Raw genomic sequence first — 22,572 nt, forward strand, 5'->3', positions numbered from 1 at the left:
TGTGTGTGTGTGTCTTTGTGCCTCAGAGTTGTGTGTGTGTGTCTTGTGCCTCAGAGTGTGTGTGTGTCTTTGTGCCTCAGAGTGTGTGTGTCTTTGTGCCTCAGAGTGTGTGTATGTCTTTGTGCCTCAGAGTGTGTGTGTGGTTTTTGTGCCTCAGAGTGTGTGTGTGTCTTTGTGCCTCAGAGTGTGGTGTATGTCTTTGTGCCTCAGAGTGTGTGTGTGTTTTTGTGCCTCAGAGTGTGTGTGTGTGTCTTTGTGCCTCAGAGTGTGTGTGTGTGTGTCTTTGTGCCTCAGGTGTGTGTGTGTGTGTCTTTGTGCCTCAGAGTGTGTGTGTGTCTTTGTGCCTCAGAGTGTGTGTATGTCTTTGTGCCTCAGAGTGTGTGTGTGTGTGTGTGTGTGTGTGTGTGTGTGTGTGTGTGTGTGTGTGTGTGTGTGTGTGTGTGTGTGTGTGTGTGTGGTCTCCCACTGACATGGGAGACCGACTGTTTTCAAAACAATACGGAGTTGACAGTTTAGAAAGAGTTCAGTTGAAGCTTCATCAGATTTCATCACTCCTTGGATGAGCCGAGGGGAGAGAGGGGTGAGAGAGAGGGGTGGGGAGAGAAGAGAGGGGGTGGGAGAGAGAGAGAGAGGGTGGGAGAGAGAGAGAGGGGGGTGGGAGAGAGAGAGAGGGGGGGGGGGGGGAGAGAGAGAGAGGGGGTGGGAGAGAGAGAGAGAGGAGAGAGAGGGAGGGTGGGAGAGAGAGAGACACTGGTACACCCTTCCCCTCTCTCTCCCTATACACCCTCTCTCTCACATACACCCCTCTCTCTCCCCATACACCCCTCTCTCTCCATATACACCCCTCTCTCTCCCCGTACACGCCTTTCTCTCCCTATACACCCCTCTCTCTCACTATACACCCTCTCTCCCCATACACCCCTCTCTCTCCCCATACACCCCTCTCTCTCACTATATACCCCTCTCTCTCACTATACACCCCTCTCTCTCCCTATACACCCCTCTCTCTCCCTATACACCCTCTTCTCACTATACACCCCTCTCTCTCCCTATACACCCCTCTCCTCCCCATACACCCCTCTCCTTCCCTATACACCCCTCTCTCTCCCCATACACCCCTCTCTTCCCATACACCCCTCTCTCTCCCCATACACCCCTCTCTCTCCCCATACACCCCTATCTCTCCCTATACACCCATATATCTCTCTATACACCCCTCTCTCTCCCTATACACCCCTCTCTCTCCCTATACACCCCTATCTCTCCCTATACACCCCTCTCTCTCCCTATACACCCCTCTCTCTTCCCATACACCCCTCTCTCTCCCATACACCCCTCTCTCTCCATATACACCCCTCTCTCTCCCTATACACCCCTCTCTCTCCCTATACACCCCTCTCTCTCCCCATACACCCCACTCTCTCCCTATACACCCCTCTCTCTCACTATACACCCCTCTCTCTCACTATACACCCCTCTCTCTCACTATACACCCCTCTCTCTCACTATACACCCCTCTCTCTCCCCATACACCCATATCTCTCCCTATACACCTCTCTCTCTCCCTATACACCCCTCTCTCTTCCCATACACCCCTCTCTCTCCCCATACACCCCTATCTCTCTCTATACACCCCTCTCTCTCCCTATACACCCCTCTCTCTCCCTATACACCCATCTCTCTCCCCATACACCCCTCTCTCTCCCCATACACCCCTCTCTCTCCCTATACACCCCTCTCTCTCCCCATACACCCTCTCGCTCCCTATACACACATCTTTCTCTATATTCACCTCTCTCTCTACCTATACACCCCTCTATCTGTGGGCTAATCAGTCAGTGGAACTCTGTGGGCTAGTCAGCCAGTGGAACTCTGTGGGCTAATCAGTCAGTGGAACTCTGTGGGCTAATCAGTCAGTGGAACTCTGTGGGCTAGTCAGCCAGTGGAACTCTGTGGGCTAACCAGTCAGTGGAACTCTGTGGGCTAATCAGTCAGTGGAACTCTGTGGGCTAATCAGTCCGTGGAACTCTGGGCTAGTCAGCCAGTGGAACTCTGTGGGCTAATCAGTCAGTGGAACTCTGTGGGCTAATCAGTCAGTGGAACTCTGTGGGCTAGTCAGCCAGTGGAACTCTGTGGGCTAATCAGTCAGTGGAACTCTGTGGGCTAGTCAGCCAGTGGAACTCTGTGGGCTAGTCAGCCAGTGGAACTCTGTGGGCTAGTCAGCCAGTGGAACTCTGTGGGCTAGTCAGCCAGTGGAACTCTGTGGGCTAGTCAGCCAGTGGAACTCTATGGGCTAATCAGCCAGTGGAACTCTGTGGGCTAATCAGTCAGTGGAGCTCTGTGGGCTAGTCAGCCAGTGGAACTCTGTGGGCTAGTCAGCCAGTGGAACTCTGTGGGCTAGTCAGCCAGTGGAACTCTGTGGGCTAGTCAGCCAGTGGAACTCTGTGGGCTAGTCTGCCAGTGGAACTCTGTGGGCTAGTCTGCCAGTGGAACTCTGTGGGCTAGTCAGCCAGTGTGAGTGTGTGTGTTTGCATCTCCAGTACACACAGGTTGAAGACAGCCTCCCCAGTCATGCACATGTCCTTCATTTCCTCCTTCTAAAAACACACACACTTAAAATAAACAGTCCACAAAAACAGCTTGCCTTTTAGCCACACAATTACAGGGCCTGGGGGCACTCTGCACCTGTAGAGGATATTCTACATCCCTCCCTCTCTCTTGCTCTCCCTTTTCCTTCCTTCCTCCTTCCCTCACATTCTTTCTCTCCCTCCTTTCTCCCTCCTTCCTCCTTCCCTCACATTCTTTCTCTCCCTCCTTTCTCCCTTTCTCTCTCCCTCCCTCCCCCAGTGTTGGTTCTCCTCCTCCCTCCCTCCTCCCTCCCTCCCTCCCTCCCTCCCTCCCTCCCTCCCTCCCTCCCTCCCTCCCTCCCTCCCTCCCTCCTCCCTCCTCCAGTGTTGATTCTCCTCCTCTTCCCTCCCCTGTCCCCCTCCCCCTCCCCCTCTCTCTGTGTATGACTGCTCCAGGGCTGTGTATCGGTGCCTCTATCCCTCCCCTGTTCTCCCCCCACCCCCCTCTCTCTCTGTGTATGACTGCTCCAGGGCTGTGTATCGGTGCCTCTATCCTCCCCTGTTCCCCTGTTCCCCCCCCCTCCCCCACCCCCTTTCTCTCTGTGTATGACTGCTCCGTGGCTGTGTATCCATCCCCTGTCCCCCCTCCCCCTCCCCCTCTCTCTCTCTGTGTATGACTGCTCCAGGGCTGTAAGGGATTTAGGTACTACAAGTCTAACAGCTTAAGCCTGACTTCCAGGGAACTTTCCCAAATCCTCAACCGTAACCACCGGAGCATGTGGAACAAATTGTCAGAGAGCCCAGCCTAGTGCTCTGTCAGGGACAGGGGAAGGGAAGGTAGGATAATTGTAGGGCGTGACGGGGCAAAGCGGAGACTGAATGAGTTTGAACCATAATGGCGGCTCCATATAGCATCTCTATAGCATCTCTATAGCATCTGCGGGCGGCAGTTTCCTTAAGTGGAGTGGGACTAATTTTGAGACAAAATGGTGTCTCTCTATAGCATGAGTTTATTTGAGAGGCATCTGCTCACCTCACACTCTGTGGCTACTGTTCTGTAGCTGGTCTATTTTAGAGAGCCAGGAGTGGGAATATGGTGCCTGAGAGGGAGGAGGGAGGAGGGAGGGAGGATGGGAGGGAGGGAGGGAGGGAGGGAGGGAGGGAGGGAGGGAGGGAGGGTGTTTGGCTAAGGCTTTTTATTGACCTTTCCCTAAGTGGCTTGTTAAGCCAGTTGCTCTCTCTCTCTCTCTCTCTGTATCTCTCCCTCTCTCTCTCGCTCTCTCTCTCTCTCTCTGTATCTCTCCTCTCTCTCCTCTCTCTCCTCTCTCTCTCTCTCTCTCTCTCTCTCTCTCTCTCTCTCTCTCTCTCTCTCTCTCTCTCTCTCTCTCTCTCTCTCTCTCTCTCTCTGTATCTCTCCTCTCTCTCCCTCTCTCTCCCTCTCTCTCCCTCTCTCTCTCTCTCTCTCTCTCTAGGAGGAGCTGAGAGAGTCATTGAGAGAGCGTGCACATTTGTCTGTGAGGGGGAACTTAGTGCTTGAGTACTCTGCAATGGCAACGCATTCAAACAATGGCAACGCATTCAAACAATGGCAACACACAGGCAATATTTCTGTGCTGTTAGTGTAGGTAGTATGTCTTGAGTGCGTGAGTGTGTGTGTCTCTTCCCAGTCTCCAGTATCCCCAGGGGAACTTCTTCCCCTCATTAGTCCTCTCATAGCATAGCCTGCCACCCCACCGTACCCAGTGTGTGTGTGTGTGTGTGTGTGTGTGCCGAGCAACCAGCTGCAACCCTACTCTAGTCGAGTATCAGGCACGCACACACACACACACACACAAACACGCGCACCATCGAGGAGAACCAAAGGGCCAGTGTCTAGTGAACAAAAGGCGCATGGCAGAGGTGTGTGTGTGTGTGTGTGTGTGTGTGTGTGTGTGTGTGTGTGTGTGTGTGTGTGTGTGTGTGTGTGTGTGTGTGTGTGCGTGTGTGTGTGTGTGAAGGCGCGTGGCAGATGTCCAAAACTTCCTCTCAGCTAATTGGCCTCTACAGGAACGATGGACTTGCCCCCCCCCCCCCCCCCCTCCCGTATGGTACGCGCCCCTGGCTGAGCACTCACTCACACACACACTCACACACACTCACACACACACACACACACACTTACACTCACACACACACACACACACACCCACACACACACACACTCACACTCACACACACTCACACTCACACACACTCACACACACTCACTCACACTCACACTCACACACACACACTCACTCACACACTCACACACACACTCACACTCACACACACACTCACACACACACACACACACACTCACACACACACTCACACACACTCACTCACTCACACACACACACACACTCACACACACACCCACACACACACTCACACACACACACACACACTCACACACACTCACTCACTCACACACACACACACACTCACACACACACACACTCACACTCACACTCACACACACACTCACACTCACACTCACACTCACACACTCACACTCACACTCACACACACTCACTCACACACACACACACTCACACACACACTCTCACTCACACACACACACACTCACTCACACACACTCACACACACACTCACACACACACACACACACACACACACACACACACACACACACACACACACACACACACACACACACACACACACACACACACACACACACTCACACACACTCACACACACACTTTAGACTAGTTGAGTATGTGGAGCATCAGCATTTGTGGGTTCGTTTTCAGGCTCAAAATGGCCAGAAACAAAGAACTTTCTTCTGAAACTCATCAGTCTATTCTTGTTCTGAGAAATGAAGGCTATTCCATACGAGAAATTGACAAGAAACTGAAGATCTTGTACAATGCTGTGTACTACTCCCTTCACAGAACAGAGCAAACTGGCTCTAACCAGAATAGAAAGAGGAGTGGGAGGCCCCGGTGCACAACTGAGCAAGAGGACATTAGAGTGTCTAGTTTGAGAAACAGACCCCTCATAAGTCCTCAACTGGCAGCTTCATTAAATAGTACTCGAAAAACACCAGTCTCAACGTCAACAGTGAAGAGGAGACTCCGGGATTCTGGCCTTCTAGGCAGAGTTCCTCTGTCCAGTCTCAACATCAACAGTGAAGAGGAGACTCCGGGATTCTGGCCTTCTAGGCAGAGTTGCAAAGAAAAAGCCATATCTCAGACTGGCCAATAAATATAAAATATTAAGATGGGAAAAATAACACAGACACTGGACAGAGGAACTCTGCCTAGAAGGCCAGCATCCCGGAGTCTCCTCTTCACTGTTGATGTTGAGACTGGACAGAGGAACTCTGCCTAGAAGGCCAGCATCCCGGAGTCGCCTCTTCACTGTTGACGTTGAGACTGGTGTCTTGTGGGTAATATTTAATCACATGATCTACATCCACTTTGTAACTTTCTGGTAGAATCCAGCAATGGGGCCGGTTTATTTTTGAAATTATATTTAATTATGGAATTATAACGTTGAGAGATGGAGGGAGGGAGGGGAATGGAGAGATGGAGGGAGGGGGATAGAGAGATGGAGGGAGGGGAATGGAGAGATGGAGGGAGGAGAATGGAGGGATGGAGGGAGGGAATGGAGAGATGGAGGGAGGGAATGGAGAGATGGAGGGAGGGGGATGGAGGGAGAGAATGGAGGGAGGGGAATGGAGGGAGGGAGGGGGATGGAAAGATGGAGGGAGGGGAATGGAGGGAGGGAATGGAGAGATGGAGGGAGGGGAATGGAGAGATGGAGGGAGGGGGATGGAGAGATGAAGGGAGAGAATAGAGAGATGGAGGGAGGGGGATGGAGAGATGAAGGGAGAGAATAGAGAGATGGAGGGAGGGGAATGGAGGGAGGGAGGGGGATGGAGAGATGGAGGGAGGGGAATGGAGGGAGGGAATGGAGAGATGGAGGGAGGGGGATGGAGAGATGGAGGGAGGGGATGGAGAGATGGAGGGAGGGGGATGGAGGGAGGGAATGGAGAGATGGAGGGAGGGGGATGGAGAGATAGAGGGAGAGGAATGGAGGGAGGGAATGGAGAGATGGAGGGAGGGGGATGGAGAGATGGAGGGAGGGAATGGAGAGATGGAGGGAGGGGGATGGAGAGATGGAGGGAGGGGGATGGAGAGATGGAGGGAGGGGGATGGAGGGAGAGAATGGAGAGATGGAGGGAGGGGAATGGAGAGATGGAGGGAGGGGGATGGAGAGATGGAGGGAAGGGAATGGAGGGAGGGAGGGGAATGGAGAGATGGAGGGAGGGGAATGGAGAGGTGGAGGGAGGGAGGGGTTGGGTAGAGTGAGAAAACCAAACAGAAGGAGATCAACCATCACATTTTGCATTGGGTCAGAGACGGAGACAGAGAGGGGGACGTGGTGCCGGAAGGGAAGGGCGAGGGTTTGGGCGTGCCACGGTTCCACTCCACTTCCCTCTCTGATTTAAATCATTTTATACGTCTTTGTGTGCATCTACCATGTCCTGCTGAGGAGACTGGCAGCCTGATTGGTCATGTAGATATGATGATTCCCCCCCATATCCATGTTCTCTGTTCTCATGTGGTCATCTACCACCTCACTGGATGAGACAGAGTGATCTGACTGCATCACTGCTGATTACCCTGGGACTGGACTTCACAATATATAAACACAACCACTCAATAAAAACAGCATGTTAGGGGGGTTACTATGTGTGTGTGTGTGTGTGTTTAGGGTTACTGTGTGTGTGTGTGTTTAGGGTTACTGTGTGTGTGTGTTTAGGGTTACTGTGTGTGTGTGTGTGTGTGTGTGTGTGTGTGTGTGTCAATCAATCCACCTGAGGATATTTTCCTTTCTTTACTCCTCAGTGACACTTGTTACTCCATATGTGGGTTTCTCTCTCTCTCTCTCTCTCTCTCTCTGTCTCTCTGTCTCTCTCTCTCTCTGTCTCTCTCTCTCTCTGTCTCTCTCTCTCTCTCTCTCTCTCTCTGTCTCTCTCTCTCTCTCTCTCTCTGTCTCTCTCTCTATCTCTCTGTCTCTCTCTCTATCTCTCTGTCTCTCTCTCCGTCTCTCCTTACCTCCCCCTCCATCGCTTCCTCCTCCTCTCTGTTATTAGTTTTTCACACCCTCCTCTTCTCCTCTCCTTTAAGGGTGTTTTCTCTCTCCTCTCCTCTGCTCTCAGATCAGTTCCAGCTGAAGATAGTGTGAATATACCGTAGTGGAACTCTCGCTGCGGGGCTCAAAGTTATATTCTACCGTTCTGAAAGAAACTCTTTTCGTTCTTCTAATGTCCGTAATGGAATTCATACAGGAGTATTTGCCCTGTGACAGTCTGATAGGGATGTGATAACTCCTTCTGCTAGTGGAGTCGGCTTTGGGAGAGGCACCGAGCTCTGTGCAGAGATTCTGTTTAGAGATGTGTGTGCAGTACAGTAGCACATTCTCTGTTCTTAAACTGCCGGGTTACAAGGTCTATACAGCCTGTACATGTTAGTGAGCACTATGAAACGGGTATTGATGAAGGGGGTATTGATGAAACGGGTATTGATGAAGGGTATTGATGAAGAGGGTATTGATGAAGAGGGTATTGATGAAGAGGGTATTGATGAAGAGGGTATTGATGAAGGGGGTATTGATGAAGGGGGTATTGATGAAGAGTATTGATGAAGAGGGTATTGATGAAGGGGGTATTGATGAAGGGGGTATTGATGAAGGGGATATTGATGAAGGGTATTGATGAAGAGGGTATTGATGAAGAGTATTGATGAAGGGGGTATTGATGAAGGGGATATTGATGAAGGGTATTGATGAAGAGGGTATTGATGAAGAGTATTGATGAAGGGGGTATTGATGTAGGGGATATTGATGAAGGGTATTGATGAAGGGGGTATTGGTGAAGAGTATTGATGAAGGGGGTATTGATGAAGGGTATTGATGAAGAGTATTGATGAAGGGGGTATTGATGAAGAGGGTATTGATGAAGAGGGTATTGATGAAGGGGGTATTGGTGAAGGGGGTATTGATGAAGGGGGTATTGGTGAAGAGTATTGATGAAGGGGGTATTGATGAAGGGGGTATGGATGAAGGGGATATGGATGAAGGGGGTATGGATGAAGGGGGTATTGATGAAGGGTATTGATGAAGGGGGAATTGATGAAGGGCATTGATGAAGGGGGTATTGATGAAGGGTATTGATAAAGGGGGTATTGATGAAGGGGGTATGGATGAAGGGTGTATCGATGAAGGGGGTATTGATGAAGGGTGTATTGATGAAGGGGGTATGGATGAAGGGTATGGATGAAGGGTGTTGATGAAGGGGGTATTGATGAAGGGTATTGATGAAGGGGGTATTGATGAAGGGTATTGATGAAGGGGTAGTGATGAATGGTAGTGATGAAGTCTATTGATGAAGGGTATTGATGAAGGGGGTATTGATAAAGGGTATTGATGAAGGGGGTATTGATAAAGGGTATTGATGAAGGGTATTGATGAAGGGGGTATTGCTGAAGGGTATTGATGAAGGCTATTGCTGAAGTGTATTGATGAGGGGTGTTGATGAAGGGTATTGATGAAGGGGGTATTGATTAAGGGTATTGATGAAGGGTGTATTGATGAAGGGTATTGATGAAGGCTATTGATGAAGGGTATTGCTGAAGGGTATTGATGAAGGGTATTGATGAAGAGGGTATTGATGAAGGGTATTGATGAAGGGTATTGATGAAGGGTATGGATGAAGGCTATTGATGAAGGGTATTGATGAAGGGTATGGATGAAGGGTATGGATGAAGGGTATTGATGAAGGGTATGGATGAAGGGTATTGCTGAAGGGTATTGATGAAGGGGGTATTGCTGAAGGGTATTGATGAAGGGGGTATTGATGAAGGGTATTGAAGGGTATTGATGAAGGGTATGGATGAAGGCTATTGATGAAGGGTATTGATGAAGGGTATTGATGAAGGGTATGGATGAAGGGTATGGATGAAGGGTGTATTGATAAAGGGGGTATTGATGAAGGGTGTTGATGAAGGGTGTATTGATGAAGGGTATTGATGAAGGGTGTATTGATGAAGGGTATATTGATGAAGGTTATTGATGAAGGCTATTGATGAATGGTGTATTGATAAAGGGTGTATTGATGAAGGGTGTTGATGAAGGGTATTGATAAAGGGTGAGTATTAGATGCAGACTGTGTCCAGTACAGTGACCCTTTCTCTTAACATGTGTTCCTCCCATGCAGACACAGATCCATTTGAATCTGCTGGATGTTGATATTACTGTTGATAATACATGGATAATCATATTCAACTTTTCTTCTATGTCTCTCTACCAGACTACCAGACTACTCTGTTATCTCTCTACCAGACTCCATATGAAGCTGTGGTTATTATGTAAACATTAGAATCTACTGTGTGTTGATTAGAATGTTATTACTACTCTGTTGTCTCTCTACCAGACCCAGAACCGTATGAAGCTGATGGCCGACAACTACGAGGCTGAGCATCTGAAGGCCTCCTCACGTTCTGAGCAGACCAATCACAAACCCTCCCCAGACCAGGTAAGAACACATGTAATGTATGTAAATGAAATGTTAATATATGCAGTCTTCTAAGGAGAAAGAGCCTATTGGTCCCTGGAATATTTGTTTGCTGTTGAGGAAGACTGCTGTAGCGATGTCAGTTCAAATCCTGCTGTAGCGATGCCAGTTCAAATCCTGCTGTAGCGATGTCAGTTCAAATCGTGCTGTAGCGATGTCAGTTCAAATCCTGCTGTAGCGATGCCAGTTCAAATCCTGCTGTAGCGATGCCAGTTCAAATCCTGCTGTAGCGATGCCAGTTCAAATCCTGCTGTAGCGATGCCAGTTCAAATCCTGCTGTAGCGATGCCAGTTCAAATCCTGCTGTAGCGATGCCAGTTCAAATCCTGCTGTAGTGATGCCAGTTCAAATCCTGCTGTAGTGATGCCAGTTCAAATCCTGCTGTAGCGATGCCAGTTCAAATCCTGCTGTAGCGATGCCAGTTCAAATCCTGCTGTAGTGATGTCAGTTCAAATCCTGCTATAACGATGCCAGTTCAAATCCTGCTGTAGCGATGCCAGTTCAAATCCTGCTGTAGCGATGCCAGTTCAAATCCTGCTGTAGCGATGCCAGTTCAAATCGTGCTGTAACAATGTCAGTTCAAATCCTGCTGTAGCGATGCCAGTTCAAATCCTGCTGTAGCGATGCCAGTTCAAATCCTGCTGTAGCGATGCCAGTTCAAATCCTGCTGTAGCGATGTCAGTTCAAATCCTGCTGTAGCGATGCCAGTTCAAATCCTGCTGTAGCGATGTCAGTTCAAATCCTGCTATAGCGATGTCAGTTCAAATCCTGCTGTAGCGATGCCAGTTCAAATCGTGCTGTAGCGATGTCAGTTCAAATCCTGCTGTAGCGATGTCAGTTCAAATCGTGCTGTAGCGATGTCAGTTCAAATCCTGCTGTAGCGATGCCATTTCAAATCCAGCATTCAGAATTCACCCTTTCTCACAATCCCTCCAGCTGGTGAACAGAGGGTCGGTTTATAAAGTCTGGTTTCTGGACGCTGTTCCAAGTTAAACTAAAAACCTGTGAGACTGGTAGAGTAGAATGTGACTTTATACTGTATAGTACTGTTACAGTAAGTCATTATAGTCCAGGGTGTTACAGTAAGTCATTATAGTCCACTGTGTTACAGTAAGTCATTATAGTGCACTGTGTTACAGTAAGTCATTATAGTCCAGTGTGTTACAGTAAGTCATTATAGTCCAGTGTGTTACAGTAAGTCATTATAGTCCACTGTATTACAGTAAGTCATTATAGTCCAGGGTGTTACAGTAAGTCATTATAGTCCAGGGTGTTACAGTAAGTCATTATAGTCTAGTGTGTTACATTAAGTCATTATAGTACAGGGTGTTACAGTAAGTCATTATAGTCTAGTGTGTTACAGTAAGTCATTATAGTCTAGTGTGTTACAGTAAGTCAGTATAGTCCAGGGTGTTACAGTAAGTCATTATAGTCCACTGTGTTACAGTAAGTCAGTATAGTCCAGGGTGTTACAGTAAGTCATTATAGTCTAGTGTGTTACAGTAAGTCATTATAGTCCACTGTGTTACAGTAAGTCAGTATAGTCCAGGGTGTTACAGTAAATCATTATAGTCCACTGTGTTACAGTAAGTCATTATAGTCCAGGGTGTTACAGTAAGTCATTATAGTCCAGGGTGTTACAGTAAGTCATTATAGTCCAGTGTGTTACAGTAAGTCATTATAGTCCACTGTGTTACAGTAAGTCATTATAGTGCACTGTGTTACAGTAAGTCATTATAGTCCAGTGTGTTACAGTAAGTCATTATAGTCCACTGTGTTACAGTAAGTCATTATAGTCCACTGTGTTACAGTAAGTCATTATAGTCCAGTGTGTTACAGTAAGTCATTATAGTCCACTGTGTTACAGTAAGTCATTATAGTCCAGGGTGTTACAGTAAGTCATTATAGTCCAGGGTGTTACAGTAAGGGTGTTATAGTCATCTACTAGTCCTGTCATCTGATCTCCCCATACTGAGTCATCTACTAGTCCTGTCATCTGATCTCCCCATACTGAGTCATCTACTAGTCCTGTCATCTGATCTCCCCATACTGAGTCATCTACTGAGTCCACTTTTGTCTTCCACTCGTCCTCTGTTTTATGTCCTCCTTTATACCACCTCCCTCCCTCCCTCTCTCCCCCTCCCTCTCTCCCCCTCCTTCTCTCCCCCCCTCTCCCCCTCCCTCCATCTCTCCCCCCCCCCCCCCCCCCCTCCCCCCTCCCTCCCCACTCCCTTCCTCCCTCCCTCTCAGTCTGTAATGTTTAATGTATCCCTAAAGGCTCTGTCCTGGTTTACAAGGCAAAGTCATTACAGCCAAGCATAAACAACAGGAAATTACATCTTTCACATTCAATAAACCACAGCACCCTCAGCTGTAAGCTCTCCTATTATTTCATATTAGGCACCAAAACGCATTTAGGCGCAAAAAGGCCCTGACACACAGGGCAGCATAGCAGACACACACACAGTACACATGAGAAGAATGTATACACACACACACACACCACATTAGGCCCCAATCCCAGTCCAGTTCTCCATGCTTAGTGTACAGCTTTTCAGGATTTGATTGGCTTTGTCCGTCCATTGTTTTCCCAATGCTCAATCATGTATAGCCTGAAGCCTTCATGATGGACCTATAGCCTTCCAATGAGCCTTACAGCACAGTGTAATGTTACTGTACCATACTGTATTGTCCTGCTTAACGGACAGGCCAGGGAGAGACGGAGAGACATGGAGGGAAGTAGACACAGGTCTCTCTAGCAGTCAGTCTAAATAAGGAGAAGGAGACACAGATCTCTCCAGCAGTCAGTCTACATGAGGAGGAGGAGAGACAGACTCCCCCAGCAGTCAGTCTACATGAGGAGGAGGAGAGACAGATATATCCAGCAGTCAGTCTACATGAGGAGGAGGAGAGACAGATATCCCCAGCAGTCAGTCTACATAAGCCAGTCCTGGTTTATTGCTCAAATTCCCCCTCTACATCATTTTAACATGGCGTCTTAACTTCTTCACCAAACATACAGTACAGTATGTATGAGCAATCCTGTCCACCAAGGAGTCCCTTCCATACCCCCAGGCCTCTGGCCCCAGAGGCCCCCAGAACAGAGAGTTATTCAGTTTGACACCTCACTCTAAAGGCTCCAGACACGGAAGGGCCCGGAACAAGACGACATGGAACAGGGAGAGAGTTAGAGTTGATGAAGGAGGGATGAGGGAGTGAGAGAGAGGGGGGGGGGGGTGACACAGTGTGAGATAATGTGTGTGAGACAGTGTATGGGGACTGCTTTCTGTCACAATGTCAACCTGGAAAATATAGTCGTTGAGAAAGAATGTCTGTTCGGTAAATATTCACACACACACACACACACGAGTTTGTGTGTGGCCGTCAACCTGACACACACACACACACACACATTCCGTTAATCACAGAAACCCCCATCCCATTCGCTCATCTCTAGTTGCCAAGAAAACACTTAGTGTCGCCTCGTCTCTCTCTGATCTGGGGACAATTCCCTGTCATTATTCACAGGCGGACAGTCCAATGAAAACAGGAACAACGACAAGCATCACATCTCTCCACTATGTCATTCTTCCAGTCTTCCATTCCCCTTCACTCATTCTGTTAGCATAGGGAGGCCTAAAACCACACGATACTGCACAGACAGACTGAGAGAGTGTGTTCTTCATCCTGGAGTCCTTCTAGTCGGGTTTCGTTTCCATTTAACACCCTTTATCCACCTCTCTGATGAAGTCTAAATCAAGTTACAGCCATCATTAGTCTCTCTCCTTCTCACTCCCTCCCTGATTTATTTATCTGTTTTTGTTTCTAGCTAGCTGCTACTGTAGCTGTTGTTGTCGTGTTTCTAGCTAGTTGCTACTGTAGCTGTTGTTGTCGTGTTTCTAGCTAGTTGCTACTGTAGCTGTTGTTGTCGTGTTTCTAGCTAGTTGCTACTGTAGCTGTTGTTGTCGTGTTTCTAGCTAGTTGCTACTGTAGCTGTTGTTGTCGTGTTTCTAGCTAGTTGCTACTGTAGCTGTTGTTGTCGCGTTTCTAGCTAGTTGCTACTGTAGCTGTTGTTGTCGTGTTTCTAGCTAGTTGCTACTGTAGCTGTTGTTGTCGTGTTTCTAGCTAGTTGCTACTGTAGCTGTTGTTGTTGTATTTCTAGCTAGTTGCTACTGTAGCTGTTGTTGTCGTGTTTCTAGCTAGTTGCTACTGTAGCTGTTGTTGTTGTGTTTCTAGCTAGTTGCTACTGTAGCTGTTGTTGTCGTGTTTCTAGCTAGTTGTTACTATAGCTGTTGTTGTCGTGTTTCTAGCTAGTTGCTACCATAGCTGTTGTCTTGTTTCTAGCTAGTTGCTACTGTAGCTGTTGTTGTCATGTTTCAAGCTAGTTGCTACTGTAGCTGTTGTTGTTGTATTTCTAGCTAGTTGCTAATGTAGCTGTTGTTGTCGTGTTTCTAGCTAGTTGCTACTGTAGCTGTTGTTGTCGTGTTTCTAGCTAGTGGCTACTGTAGCTGTTGTTGTCGTGTTTCTAGCTAGTTGCTACTGTAGCTGTTGTTGCCGTGTTTCTAGCTAGCTGCTACTGTAGCTGTTGTTGTCGTGTTTCTAGCTAGTTGCTACTGTAGCTGTTGTTGCCGTGTTTCTAGCTAGTTGCTACTGTAGCTGTTGTTGTCGTTTCTAGCTAACTGCTACTGTAGCTGTTGTTGTGTTTCTAGCTAGTTGCTACTGTAGCTGTTGTTGTCGTATTTCTAGCTAGCTGCTACTGTAGCTGTTGTTGTCGTGTTTCTAGCTAGCTGCTACTGTAGCTGTTGTTGTGTTTCTAGCTAGTTGCTACTGTAACTGTTGTTGTCGTGTTTCTAGCTAGTTGCTACTGTGGCTGTTGTTGTCGTGTTTATTTTGAATGCTAAAGGGCTGGATTCAGCTCATGTCACAGTTTCCACAGCAGCAGGAAAGGGGCTGGTCTTGCTACAGTACTGCACAGTAGATCACATCATGGCGCTAATGTACTGGTTGCAGTGCAGGAAAATTCTCAGCAACAAAAGAGTGATCAAATGAAGATCCGTAGATATTCCTGCTTTGCGTTTGGTTCCTACTGTCTTCATTGATCTGGCCAAGGCTTTCGACTCTGTCAATCACCATATCCTCATCGGCAGACTCGACAGCCTTGGTTTCTCAAATGATTGCCTCGCCTGGTTCACCAACTACTTCTCTGATAGAGTTCAGTGTGTCAAATCGGAGGGTCTGCTGTCCGGACCTCTGGCAGTCTCTATGGGGGTGCCACAGGGTTCAATTCTTGGACCGACTCTCTTCTCTGTATACATCAATGAGGTCGCTCTTGCTGCTGGTGAGTCCCTGATCCACCTCTACGCAGACGACACCATTCTGTATACTTCCGGCCCTTCTTTGGACACTGTGTTAACAACCCTCCAGGCAAGCTTCAATGCCATACAACTCTCCTTCCGTGGCCTCCAATTGCTCTTAAATACAAGTAAAACTAAATGCATGCTCTTCAACCGATCGCTACCTGCACCTACCCGCCTGTCCAACATCACTACTCTGGACGGCTCTGACTTAGAATACGTGGACAACTACAAATACTTAGGTGTCTGGTTAGACTGTAAACTCTCCTTCCAGACCCATATCAAACATCTCCAATCCAAAGTTAAATCTAGAATTGGCTTCCTATTTCGCAACAAAGCATCCTTCACTCATGCTGCCAAACATACCCTTGTAAAACTGACCATCCTACCAATCCTCGACTTTGGCGATGTCATTTACAAAATAGCCTCCAATACCCTACTCAACAAATTGGATGCAGTCTATCACAGTGCAATCCGTTTTATCACCAAAGCCCCATATACTACCCACCATTGCGACCTGTACGCTCTCGTTGGCTGGCCCTCGCTTCATACTCGTCGCCAAACCCACTGGCTCCATGTCATCTACAAGACCCTGCTAGGTAAAGTCCCCCCTTATCTCAGCTCGCTGGTCACCATAGCATCTCCCACCTGTAGCACACGCTCCAGCAGGTATATCTCTCTAGTCACCCCCAAAACCAATTCTTTCTTTGGCCGCCTCTCCTTCCAGTTCTCTGCTGCCAATGACTGGAACGAACTACAAAAATCTCTGAAACTGGAAACACTTATCTCCCTCACTAGCTTTAAGCACCAACTGTCAGAGCAGCTCACAGATTACTGCACCTGTACATAGCCCACCTATAATTTAGCCCAAACAACTACCTCTTTCCCAACTGTATTTAATTGTAATTTATTTATTTATTTTGCTCCTTTGCACCCCATTATTTTTTATTTCTACTTTGCACATTCTTCCATTGCAAAACTACCATTCCAGTATTTTACTTGCTATATTGTATTTACTTTGCCATCATGGCCTTTTTTGCCTTTACCTCCCTTCTCACCTCATTTGCTCACATTGTATATAGACTTGTTTATACTGCATTATTGACTGTATGTTTGTTTTTACTCCATGTGTAACTCTGTGTCGTTTTATCTGTCGAACTGCTTTGCTTTATCTTGGCCAGGTCGCAATTGTAAATGAGAACTTGTTCTCAACTTGCCTACCTGGTTAAATAAAGGTGTTCTCAACTTGCCTACCTGGTTAAATAAAGGTGTTCTCAACTTGCCTACCTGGTTAAATAAAGGGGTTCTCAACTTGCCTACCTGGTTAAATAAAGGTGTTCTCAACTTGCCTACCTGGTTAAATAAAGGTAAAATAAAAAAAATTTAAAAAATTGATAAACGTATCTGCTTGTGAAACGGTGCTAGTATGTTATTGATACGAAAATGCAATGTTTTTTGACTGACATGCAATGTTTTAATGCTTTCTGTTTCCTCACGGTAAGTAATGATATTACCAAAATAATCTCTACCTAACCTTTTTCCTCCATTTTTTTATCCTAACCAATAACCTTCCTTATTCCATGCTGCGTTGGACTAACTAACCAATAGGATGATGAGGAGGGTATCTGGGCATAGCCAATCCCTTCCCTCTCTCTCTCCGCCATTTTGTACAGAAGGGTGAGCCATGGTCTTTTTACTGGAGAAAGCTGCTTTCTTCATAATCATCATTTCCTTCCTCTTTCACATCATGTCTTCCTCTTTCACATCATGTCTTCCTCTTTTCATATCATGTCTTCCTCTTTTCATATCATGTCTTCCTCTTTCACATCATGTCTTCCTCTTTCACATCATGTCTTCCTCTTTCATATCATGTCTTCCTCTTTCACATCATGTCTTCCTCTTTCACATCATGTCTTCCTCTTTTCATATCATGTCTTCCTCTTTCACATCATGTCTTCCTCTTTCACATCATGTCTTCCTCTTTTCATATCATGTCTTCCTCTTTCATATCATGTCTTCCTCTTTCATATCATGTCTTCCTCTTTCACATCATGTCTTCCTCTTTTCATATCATGTCTTCCTCTTTCACATCATGTCTTCCTCTTTCACATCATGTCTTCCTCTTTCACATCATGTCTTCCTCTTTCACATCATGTCTTCCTCTTTCACATCATGTCTTCCTCTTTTCATATCATGTCTTCCTCTTTCACATCATGTCTTCCTCTTTCACATCATGTCTTCCTCTTTCACATCATGTCTTCCTCTTTCACATCATGTCTTCCTCTTTCACATCATGTCTTCCTCTTTTCATATCATGTCTTCCTCTTTCACATCATGTCTTCCTCTTTCACATCATGTCTTCCTCTTTCACATCATGTCTTCCTCTTTCACATCATGTCTTCCTCTTTCACATCATGTCTTCCTCTTTCACATCATGTCTTCCTCTTTCACATCATGTCTTCCTCTTTCACATCATGTCTTCCTCTTTCACATCATGTCTTCCTCTTTCACATCATGTCTTCCTCATTCACATCATGTCTTCCTCTTTCACATCATGTCTTCCTCTTTCACATCATGTCTTCCTCTTTCACATCATGTCTTCCTCTTTCACATCATGTCTTCCTCTTTTACATCATGTCTTCCTCTTTCACATCATGTCTTCCTCATTCACATCATGTCTTCCTCGTTGTGTTGTGTCTTCCTCTTTCACATCATGTCTTCCTCTTTCACATCATGTCTTCCTCTTTCACATCATGTCTTCCTCTTTCACATCATGCCTTCCTCATTCACATCATGTCTTCCTCTTTCACATCATGTCTTCCTCTTTCACAATCATGTCTTCCTCTTCCACATCATGTCTTCCTCTTTCACATCATGTCTTCCTCTTTCACATCATGTCTTCCTCTTTCACATCATGTCTTCCTCTTTCACATCATGTCTTCCTCTTTCACATCATGTCTTCCTCTTTCACATCATGTCTTCCTCTTTCACATCATGTCTTCCTCTTTCACATCATGTCTTCCTCTTTCACATCATGTCTTCCTCTTTCACATCATGTCCTTCCTCTTTCACATCATGTCTTCCTCTTTCACATCATGTCTTCCTCTTTCACATCATGTCTTCCTCTTCACATCATGTCCTTCCTCTTTCACATCATGTCTTCCTCTTTCACATCATGTCTTCCTCTTTCACATCATGCCTTCCTCTTTCACATCATGTCTTCCTCTTTCACATCATGTCTTCCTCTTTCACATCATGTCTTCCTCTTTCACATCATGTCTTCCTCTTTCACATCATGTCTTCCTCGTTGTGTTGTGTCTTCCTCTTTCACATCATGTCTTCCTCGTTGTGTTGTGTCTTCCTCTTTCACATCATATCTTCCTCTTTCACATCATGTCTTCCTCGTTCACATCATGTCTTCCTCTTTCACATCATGTCTTCCTCTTTCACATCATGTCTTCCTCGTTGTGTTGTGTCTTCCTCGTTCACATCATGTCTTCCTCTTTCACATCATGTCTTCCTCTTTCACATCATGTCTTCCTCTTTCACATCATGTCTTCCTCTTTCACATCATGTCTTCCTCGTTGTGTTGTGTCTTCCTCTTTCACATCATGTCTTCCTCTTTCACATCATGTCTTCCTCGTTGTGTTTTGCTCCGTGATGTTGGATCTCTTGCTGCTTGTCACCTCATTCTCTAACCTTGTTCTGTAATTGAATCCATCCTTTTTGGTCCACTGTAACCCTGTCAGTGAGCGTTAGCTTCATCGTTCATCTCCCGTCATTATTTGATCTGATATTTGGTGGTCTGGGGGTTTTTCTGCTACTTTGTTGAATATGTTTTGTGTTTGGACCTGAAATCAGCATTTTTACAAACAGTAGAGTGGATCAAAGTGATCATTATGGACCTGTTCAGAGAGTTACAGTATGCAGGCACAGACACACACACACGCACACACACACACACACACACACACACACACACACACACACACACACACACACACACACACACACACACACACACACACACACACACACACACACACACACACACACACACATACACACACACACACACACACACACACACATACACACACACATACACACACACACACACACACACACACACCTAAGTTCTGTATCTGCTTAGATATCTTAATATTTTCCCAGTGCGTCATGGAAACATCGCACACACACCATGTACACTACTGGAAGCTTGGCTCTGATTAGCTAGCCATATTCAAATACATTACTGACATCTGAAATATAATACTCAGTCCGATCCCGCTCGGCTTTCAAGACCACTTACTGTTAGGCTCTGAGAGAGAGAGAGAGAGAGAGAGAGAGAGAGAGAGAGAGAGAGAGAGAGAGAGAGAGGGGGACATAGAGAGAGAGAGAGAGAGGCGAGAGAGAGAGAGGGGGACAGAGGGAGAGAGAGAGAGGAGAGAGAGGGGGACATAGAGAGAGAGGAGAGAGAGGGGACAGAGGCAGAGAGAGAGAGAGGAGAGAGAGGGGGACAGAGGCAGAGAGAGAGAGAGAGAGAGAGAGAGAGAGAGAGAGAGAGAGAGAGGGGGACAGAGAGAGAGAGAGAGTAGAGAGAGAGGATAGAGGGAGAGAGGAGAGAGAGAGAGAGAGAGGAAAGTGAGAGAGAGGAAAGAGAGAGAGAGAGAGGAGAGAGAGAGAGACGGGAGAGAGAGAGGAGAGAGAGGGAAAGAGGGAGAGAGAGAGGAGAGAGAGGGGAAAGAGAGAGAGAGAGAGAGAGAGGAGAGAGAGAGAGAGAGAGAGAGAGAGAGAGAGAGAGAGAGAGAGAGAGAGGAAAGAGAGAGAGAGAGAGGAGAGAGAGAGAGAGAGGAGAGAGAGAGAGAGAGAGAGAGAGAGAGAGAGAGGGGACTCCGAGCCCAAACGACCTGGCCTTCTCCTCCTCTTCCTTCCTTCTCTCCTTCCAACAACAGCGTTCTCATGTTCTCTTCTCCACTGACAGTGTTGATGGATGGCCTTGTGTACGCAGATTGAATGTACAGCTCTACTGTACATGCTCCTCCATATGAGCAGCACATGTTTCCTTTATATGCCGTTAGCCGAGTGCGTTAGCGTGTTGCTACAACTGGCACCGGTTCCCTATGGGCTTTCCCACACAACAGAGGCTAACTATGCTAGCAGGGCACTAAACACGGCTACAGGCCCTGACACTAATGAATTAGCCTTTAGCGCTCCCCTGCTGATGCTGGTAGCAGAAAGCCTGCAGGCTGGAATGTACACACACCGCCTGAGCAGGTGAATACAGAAGACGTGTGTAATTCACCATAGAGCATTGTGTTAGAACAGTGAGATGTTGTGCAGGTCCTGAACTGTACACAGTGACTGGAATCACTTAGCCAGAACTGTGGCTCCTTTCTCCAGCTAGCTCTCATTACCTTCTGACCCACAGGCTCTCATTACCTTCTGACCCACAGGCTCTCATTACCTTCTGACCCACTAGCTCTCATTACCTTCTGACCCACTAGCTCTCATTACCTTCTGACCCACAGGCTCTCATTACCTTCTGACCCACTAGCTCTCATTACCTTCTGACCCACAGGCCTGGGCTCCTCAATAACACTGACCCACAGGCCTGGGCTCCTCAATAACACTGACCCACAGGCTCCTCAATAACACTGACCCACAGGCTCCTCAATAACACTGACCTCCAGGCCGGGCTCCTCAATAACACTGACCCACAGGCTCCTCAATAACACTGACCCACAGGCTCCTCAATAACACTGACCCACAGGCTCCTCAATAACACTGACCTCCAGGCCGGGCTCCTCAATAACACTGACCTCCAGGCCGGGCTCCTCAATAACACTGACCTCCAGGCCAGGCTCCTCAATTACACTGACCCACAGGCCTGGGCTCCTCAATAACACTGACCCACAGGCTCCTCAATAACACTGACCCACAGGCTCCTCAATAACACTGACCTCCAGGCCGGGATCCTCAATAACACTGACCTCCAGGCCGGGCTCCTCAATAACACTGACCCACAGGCTCCTCAATTACACTGACCCACAGGCTCCTCAATAACACTGACCCACAGGCTCCTCAATAACACTGACCTCCAGGCCGGGCTCCTCAATAACACTGACCTCCAGGCCGGGCTCCTCAATAACACTGACCCACAGGCTCCTCAATAACACTGACCCCCAGGCCGGGCTCCTCAATAACACTGACCCACAGGCTCCTCAATAACACTGACCCACAGGCTCCTCAATAACACTGACCTCCAGGCCAGGCTCCTCAATAACACTGACCCACAGGCCTGGGCTCCTCAATAACACTGACCCACAGGCTCCTCAATAACACTGACCCACAGGCTCCTCAATAACACTGACCTCCAGGCCGGGATCCTCAATAACACTGACCTCCAGGCCGGGCTCCTCAATAACACTGACCTCCAGGCCGGGCTCCTCAATAACACTGACCCACAGGCTCCTCAATTACACTGACCCACAGGCTCCTCAATAACACTGACCCACAGGCTCCTCAATAACACTGACCTCCAGGCCGGGCTCCTCAATAACACTGACCTCCAGGCCGGGCTCCTCAATAACACTGACCCACAGGCTCCTCAATAACACTGACCCCCAGGCCGGGCTCCTCAATAACACTGACCCACAGGCTCCTCAATAACACTGACCCACAGGCTCCTCAATAACACTGACCCACAGGCTCCTTCCTCAATAACACTGACCCACAGGCTCCTCAATAACACTGACCCACAGGCTCCTTCCTCAATAACACTGACCCACAGGCTCCTCAATAACACTGACCTCCAGGCTCCTCAATAACACTGACCCACAGGCCGGGATCCTCAATAACACTGACCCACAGGCTCCTTCCTCAATAACACTGACCTCCAGGCCGGGCTCCTCAATAACACTGACCTCCAGGCCGGGATCCTCAATAACACTGACCCACAGGCTCCTCAATAACACTGACCCACAGGCTCCTCAATAACACTGACTCACAGGCTCCTCAATAAC

At 47.6% G+C, this 22,572-nt stretch overlaps 1 protein-coding gene across 6 annotated transcripts in view; it reads left to right on the forward strand.

Moving 5' to 3' along the window:
* The window catches only part of LOC116360602 (ELKS/Rab6-interacting/CAST family member 1-like), a 475,628-nt gene that overhangs the window by 413,337 nt on the left and 39,719 nt on the right, over positions 1 to 22,572 (forward strand). For 4 of the 6 annotated variants that reach the window (XM_031815520.1, XM_031815522.1, XM_031815523.1 and 1 more), the window contains one exon: positions 10,054 to 10,155. In XM_031815520.1, coding sequence (XP_031671380.1) covers positions 10,054 to 10,155 — 102 coding nt within the window. Of the gene's footprint in view, positions 1 to 10,053; positions 10,156 to 17,155; positions 17,225 to 22,572 lie in introns of all 6 variants that reach the window. The other 2 variants (XM_031815524.1, XM_031815525.1) reach the window with 1 other exon arrangement.

The sequence above is a fragment of the Oncorhynchus kisutch genome, unplaced genomic scaffold, assembly GCF_002021735.2.
Source record: "Oncorhynchus kisutch isolate 150728-3 unplaced genomic scaffold, Okis_V2 Okis09a-Okis19a_hom, whole genome shotgun sequence".
Taxonomy (NCBI): domain Eukaryota; kingdom Metazoa; phylum Chordata; class Actinopteri; order Salmoniformes; family Salmonidae; genus Oncorhynchus; species Oncorhynchus kisutch.